The 8,023-nt window shown below is 35.0% G+C and overlaps 1 protein-coding gene across 1 annotated transcript; it reads right to left on the bottom strand.

The window, feature by feature from the left end:
* Positions 1-1,247: 1,247 nt before the first annotated feature.
* LOC137746459 (strigolactones hydrolase CXE15) lies at positions 1,248-2,653 on the bottom strand. Its single transcript, XM_068486472.2, has one exon. It carries the CDS (start codon positions 2,598-2,600, stop codon positions 1,584-1,586), a length of 1,017 nt encoding a protein of 338 aa, XP_068342573.1. The 5' UTR covers positions 2,601-2,653; the 3' UTR covers positions 1,248-1,583.
* Between the last annotated feature and the right edge of the window lie 5,370 nt (positions 2,654-8,023).

Below are 8,023 nucleotides of genomic sequence, written 5' to 3' on the forward strand. Positions count from 1 at the left end.
ATGTGTAATGTGAGGTGTGTTCTATTTCATCCCACTGTGCCTTTATTTATAGTAATAGGATAGGTAAAATCCTTACCCCTTTAAGATTACAACTCTTAATAGGTAATCAACTCCTAATAGGAATATAAGAGATATTTCTAGATACACTAGGATTTACACAATCACATTCCTAATCTAATAGGACTGCAACAAATAAGAAGTATACGATGTATATATTATATATAATGGGTATACTGAGTAATGCTACGAATACCAAATTTCTAAACTAATTTTTGTAAACCAAATGATGTGAATGCTGAAGATTGAATTATTATGTGTTAATTACCGTGTTTATTTTCTATAGATGACACATCATTTTATTTGCAAATTTGATTTAAAAATTTAATCCTTCTATCATATAGCATCTAAATATGTAAGACTTCCTTGATGTGCACCACAAATTGTTCGCTCACCAAGTTAGACAAAAGTCATGAATAATGATATAAACATGATAGCTATGATAGCGATCCATAGGTATAGAGATAATGAAACTTGGCACAAATAAAACCTCAATTTGTATAAGAGTTATAACGTGTTGAAAAAAAAATATGGAGTAAGAATAAAGACAAACGAGAGAGAGTACGGGAGGAGAAATGAGAGTATCATTTCCTTCTTATTAGGGCGTCTATATATAGGCTTAGGGTCAGTTTGGGATTACTGTACTTTTTTAATAATTTGTTTCTGTTATGCTTTAAAAATAATCAGCTATAAAATAAAAAAGTTGAGCGTTTGATAAACTGTATTTTCAAAAGTGTTGTGAGTATGCAAAGCAGTGTAAAAGCAATGTCTATGAGGATAAATAATGTGATTGTTTAAAATTAATGAGCTTATTACAAGATTTAAAAATATTCTAAAGGTTGGACTCTGCTTTTTATTAAAGCAGTTTTTAAAAGCAACAGATACACTGCTTTTAAAAGTTACCGAAACCATTACTTTTAAAATAAGTAGTATATTTTATTTTTTCCAAACATTTTTTTACTACTTAATTTTATAGTAAAGCAGTTTTTGGTAAAAAAAAAAAAGAAAAAAAAGAAATAATAATAAATAATACCAAATTGAGCCTTAGCATTTCATAAAAAAAAAATATACTAACTAATTACATATTCACTCAAACATGTTAAATAATATTTACAACATAAAATGCTTTATTAAAACATCATAGATAAATAATAAATATAGCCAAAAGTCCCTTCAACCACAAACGTGAGAACATGAACATATCGGTAATTTTATTGAAGACATTTGCAGTCTGAAAGCAATCAGATGGCATAACAATAAAGAAAAAGAACGTAAGACACTCTTTGGGGTAGTAAACACTTCTGTAAAGAAAAAAGAAGAAAAAAAAAACTTAGAAAGCCGATAATGTTCCAACAAGATATATCTCATCATCTAATCCATGGGATCCCTCACTTTTGTATGCGGATCTAAAAAACATGTGTGGCACACCAACCGTCTCTTGCATTAACCAGAAGAACAAAAATAAAATAAAATAAAATCGATACCAAAACCCAAAATTATATAAAAACTGAGAAGGCCAAAGTCCTTCAATCATAATGGTTCTTGATAAACTGTTTGATCCCTTCAATCAGACGCTCAGTTTCTGCGGCTGTTTCCGGGTCCGTGTCGACAGCAATCTTGTTCAGATAAAAGCTATGAGTCACCCCCTCGTTGATTAGAAGCTCCACATCCTTGTTGGCCTTCTTCATGGCCTCAAAGTACTCCATTTGCGTGTCTATGATCAAGTCCATGGAAGCAACGCAGAGAAGAAACGGCGGAAGCTTCAGATTATCCAACGGTGGGGCCTCGGGACCCATCGGACAAGTTATGGGATGGTTCTTGGTGGACCCCGTTGGAACGGCTAACCCTAAGAACTTGTCCACCATGTCTAGGGTAAGGAGAGGTGACTGAGGCTGCTCCAACTCCGACTTACTCCGCTCCGCACGCACGAAACCGGGGTGGATTGGAATCCCGCCGGCAAGTCTTAAGGGACTCAGATCCGCAGTCCCCGCTTGAGCCACCACGTGGTGGACAATGTTTCCTCCGGAGCTATCTCCAATAAGAAACACACGGTTATAGTCTGCATGGCTTAGGAGTGGCTCGTTTTGCTCCCGTCGAGCCAATGACCGGAGCCAAAGGAGAGCGGAATAGCCGTCCTCAATGGCAGCCGGGAGACGGTGCTCCGGTGCGAGCCTCTGATATACAGAGACTACAATGGCATTCGTGGAGCGAGATAGCTTCGTGTATATGTGGTAGTACATGTACCAATCAGCTTGACTTATGCAAAAGCCACCCCCGTGGAAATGGAGGATTATTGGTAGCTTGGTGTCATAACACTCCGGCTTTCGCTCCGGTAAATAAATTCCGACGCGAAGGCCGGATGATTTGTCGGCAACAACATCTTTTGTGGAAATGCCGTCAACAAATTCATCGTGGGCTGGCACGGGCTCCACCATGAACTGAATCTCAGGAGGTCCAATCCACTCCCGATCGACCGAGCCATCGTCGAAGACTCTTAACCAACTAGACACCTCCTCAACTAGCCTTTTATTTTCACTGACCATGGTGATGGTAATATGGCAACTGTAATATGATCAAGAAATAAAAAGGTTGGAATGTGAGAGAGTTTGGATTGAGCTACCAGTTTTTATAGGAATATGTCATAGGTGTGACTCCAAAATGATAAAGATAATGTTAGAGAGATTAAATTTATAGATAAAATTTACAACTAAAATGATATGTCACAAATAAGAATTAACACGTTTATCAACGCTTAAATTATAATCCAATCATTGACTTTCATGTTATTTAATTTATAAAATTTAGTTTCTCTAACATACTCAAATGATAAAGAAGCTTCAAAACTACACTGAATTTATTAGTTGAGCATAATTCAACTATATATTAACACTAAGGATGAAAAATATGAATACAAACTCGCATTTATCAAATTTGAATGTATAATATTTCACTTACTAAAGAAAAAAAATTATCATTAAATTATAATATTAAGTGACGTAATTATTATATTTTATGAAACCTATAATGAGGCGTGTTTTGGAGGTGTCAATTCGCATTTATCATGCCACAATACGTAAAACGTTGATCAATTGCTATCGTGTTTTGTATACATCATTTTAATCATGTTACATATGTCGTCCTTATAGAGTAAAGGATTCAAGAATCTAAATTAGTTGATTGAAAAAATTTGATGAAAGGGCCTCGAGTAAATTTCAACCACAGGTTAAGCAGGAGAACGTGGCAATAGCTTCAACTTTCGGAGTAGTTCATTCAACTTTTATCAGTACGGATTTGACAATCTTCAGCAAACCAGAGAGATTATGACCCAGAAAAAGTTGAAGGGTGCAGATAATAGATGTGTTAATTGTGGGTTGACGGGTGGGCGCAGGTAGCCACGAGTTATATGACATTCAACCTGATAACGTGGGCTGCTGCTTCCTGTGCTGGTTGTGCATGGTTGACCGATATCTTCATTTTTTGTTTGGAAAATAAGAGTTTCAAAGGTCTTTTTCTAAATAACCCAAAAATCTGAAAATATGACTTTAGTCCGTGAAACTCAAGTTTCTTTACATATAACCCGACATAGTCTTTTTATCTGAATAAAACCCAATGACTAGGCTCCACATAAGTAAATTCATTAATTTTGTTTGCCTTTACACATTTTTCATTTTTCCAGATGCCTAAAATACCCCTAATTACAGTTTTGATGTAGACATTTAATTCTATGCAAATTTGAAGGGAGAGATTAATGAAAAGAAATGTATTAATGTTTAAAATCATTGCATTAATATATCAAAACAAATTGTATGTTAAGGCAAAAAAGAACTAATAATGTTAATACTTTCCTTAAGAGTTTGTAATTGTTTTTTAAATTTGCATAAAATTAGACAATTTTAATTTAATCTTGTCATTTTCTTACCAAATGAAAATTTGAAAGAGCACTATAAAATAATTTACCTATATTTAAAAAATATAGGTAAATTATTTGGACATGTTGACACACCCCGACCGAGATCAGGGCATGCTGGCCGTCACACGAAGGTGACGTAGCCATGTGCGCGTGCGGAAGCTATTAAGATAGTAATATAAAAGTACGAATAATTAAAAACTAACTAGCATACAAAGTACTAGTGTATGTGAGACACAATTTCAGAGCAAGTCTACAGCAGTCAAAAAGGAAAATATGCGACATAAATACACCCGAAGGTGACCCTACAATGGTGAGTGTCTGTCAGAAATGTCGGGACGCCCTCTGGGAAAAAACCACCGAACCTGCTAGACCACTAGAACCTGGAGGGGCGCAAAAACAAAAGCGTGAGTGGGCAAAAACAAAGCTCTTTGAAAACTCTTTAGCAAAATACATTCTAACCCCTCGCCGTAAAACCTGTATACTTCCCAGAAAATGAACATATATATACGTATGTATAGATATGCCAATCATGCTCCAAAATATGCCATTCATGCTCGAGAATATGCCACAACAGAATCTCATAATCAAATGTAAATGCTCAAGCGTAAATCACATCAATAACATATAATCTGGCAGCCGGGAGTCACCTAACGTGACCTGTACGGCTGCATATAGAGCTCCAATCTCAACTCAATAACTGAATCTGCACACGAGTCGGAACCACCTAACGTGGTCTGTACGACAAGACTGGGTGTATCATATATACGCTCTAGTGCTACGATCACGTGAAGACTGTGCGAATAATCGCGGGTCACCTACGAGTCGGAACCACCTAATGTGGTCTGTACGACAAGCCTATGCACCTATCTTGGATCCAAGCTGAGCGTGTGGTGCGGGTGAACATCACGTGAAGGACTATGCCCTGGCCCCGGGCGGGAGCACTAACACCGGGGTGCAGATTATGAGCTCTCTAAGCATTTCAAACTACTATTGCATAACAACATGAATACCGCTTACCTGGCACTTACCTGTGCGTCCACAGCACCAAATACACATATATATATATATGTATATATGTATGCCACTACTAATACATGCGATGATGCGTAAACAACATTCATATGATGCATGGCATAAAACAAATAACCTTTTCTATTTAATTTCTGGGAATTAATATGTATATAGGTATATACGGAAAACAAAAGCCCACTCACTGATAAGTGGAAGGGTCGTAGCCCCCTTACCTCGAGTGTGTACGCTCGTCCTCGGAAAACGAATCACCTATACGCGAAAAAGCTACGAAAACGTTAATTTAAAAGCACATAACCAACTTCTCGTAATAACTTCTCATACATTGCTCAAATTGGACAATTGAATATACCAACGTGCTCTACACAACCTCAGGATCACACCCAAATTTTTAAAATAATTTTTGGACCCCGCACGCGCCCCACGCGCCGTCCTAGGCACGGACCTATGCGCCCCCACGCGCGGCCACGTGCCATGCACACTGACGGCGTCAACTGACGCCGTCAGGAATATTCCGTTAAACTGACGGAATATTCCGTTAAACTTAACTGACGCTGTCAACTGCCGTTAGGAATATTCCGTTAAACTTAACGGAATATTCCCCTTTCTTCTCCGGCGAGACTCCGGCGCCGGAAAACTGGGAAAATTTCAAACTTAGTTTTCTCCTTCGTTTTTCAACCATTTTTCACGATCTTTATACCAAAATGAAGCTTAGGACTAGTAGAATCACGATAGGCTAGTTTTAAGGCCTAAAAATCAAGGAATTATACCTGCAACAACGATCCAAGTTCGGCCAACTTTGAACAGGACGATCCCGACGTCCAAACTCGTCCAACGAAACACTCCCAAGCTCCTGGGAACCTCACAAACACAACTACAAGCTTAGAATCTCCTAAAACAAGCTAGATTAGGTTTGCATGAACAGTGCTCAAATCGACCATGGTGATATCGACGTGAAAATGGTAGTTTCCTTACCTGAAAATGGTACCTCTGAACTCCTCTCAGCCTCACGAGCACGAGGGTGGTCTTGGTTTCTTGATTGGTGAAGATTTGAGTATGTTTGTGTGTGTGTCTGTATGTTGAAGAAGAAGAAGGGGAACTCGGGGAGAGAGAGAGAGACAGAGAGAGACAGAGACAGAGAAAGACAAAGAGTGAGGGAAAGAGGGAGGGAATCCTGGGAGAGAAAGAGAGGGTATGAGTGTGTGTGGTCCTACAACACCACACTACACAACACTAAACGTAAACAAACAAATTAGGGGTAAACTCGTAATTTCCCATGTACGTTAAAATGAAACTTGGGACGGGATGTTACACATGTGTATTAGTAATAAATTTTCCCTACATATGTAATGATACATGCAAAATAATTTACTCCAAGGTACCCTCTTGGATTATTGTATGTCGCCTTCTTGACATTAATAAAGTCGCTATCGTTTCAACTCAAAAAAAAAAATTACTTATAGAATACAAAATGTTATTTGATTCAAAATAAATTTATCTATATTTTATATGATAATATAGGTAAATTATTGCACACATATACATTAGTAGTAAAATGTGCCCAAGATATATAATAATGCATGAAAATAATTCACCAACAACTAAAGGAAATTTGATTAAAAATTAATATATCTACTACTTTTTGTTTATGAATTTCAATTTCTTTTTTTATATTACAAATATAATGTACCTACAATATAATTTACCTATTGTTTAATCTTATAAGAAAATAATGTATCTACTATTTTATTTTATTTATTTATTTATTTATTTTTATGTCGAATATGTATTGTTTTATTTTAATGGAGATAATTTGTCTTGGTTTAATTTTTACGAAATAATTTAGGCACTGTTTAACTTTCCCAAAATAATGGAACTACTATTTTAATTTACCTACAAAATAAATACTATTTGATTCAAAATTAATTTACTTATATTTTACATATAAATATAGATAAATTATTTTTAACAAGCATACATGATAACAAACAAAAAATGCCTAATGTATGTAATAATCTAGGTAAAATAATTTACCTACAACATAAAAGAATATTAATTGGTTTTTCGTTGTTTTATAAAACAATATTATTATTTGATGCAAAATAACTGATTGTACAAAGGATTTTTTTTCCAAATGAAAAATGTGCCCATAATTGTTTATGAACATGGCTAAATATATATATATATATATATATATATATTCCTAATATTTATCATACAAGAAAGGTAAAATTTTCATATGGGGTTAATTGCTAATCATAATTAAGGTGAGTAATAATATTTATTGACATAACTAGAGTTTTGTGGCATAAGTTGTAAATATGTGATAATAATTGGTTACATATTTGTCTACATGGTACTCTATTTGAAATTTGGGTTTATTTGGAAGTTTAATATTATGTGGGTTTTTGTTTGGAAAATAAGAGTTTCAAAGATCTTTTTCTAAAGAACCCAAAAATAAAAAATATGAAGGAAACAGTTCTGATATTGTTACTTTTAACGTTAAGAATATTTTTTTACCTAAAAAGTTACTTTTGGTACTATTTATTTACCTCTCAAAGTTTCTAATTCATTTTCATTAGTTTCCTTAAAAATATAAGGGTAATGCCATTGCCAAAATGTTCAGGTGAACAGAACTGTTTGAAGTTACAAATTTTAGTGGTTTTTTTTAGTATAACTATATATTTTACAATAAGGGAAGAAGAAAATTCAGCTAAGTCACACAATGAGTAACTTAATTTGGTATCAAATTCGCCATCTACGAGATTCGAATTTAAGACCTCTCATTTACAAATGAAGAGGAATACCATTAGACTGTAATACTAAGCTACTTTAAAGGGTTGTTAATAATATTTTTTTCTTTTTTTTTTTTTGGTTTTTAGTTTCATTTTTTGCGGTTATAAATGAAGAGGAAGCACGTGGAAAAAAAATAGCATAGAAAAATAAAATAGAGATCAATGGTGATAGTAGAAATTAAGGGAAAGATATCCTCTCGAATATCTTCCACCAAGGTCACTGGATCAAGTG

This window comes from Pyrus communis, chromosome 2, assembly GCF_041283825.1.
Source record: "Pyrus communis isolate YQ-2024b chromosome 2, ASM4128382v1, whole genome shotgun sequence".
Classification (NCBI taxonomy): Eukaryota; Viridiplantae; Streptophyta; class Magnoliopsida; order Rosales; family Rosaceae; genus Pyrus; species Pyrus communis.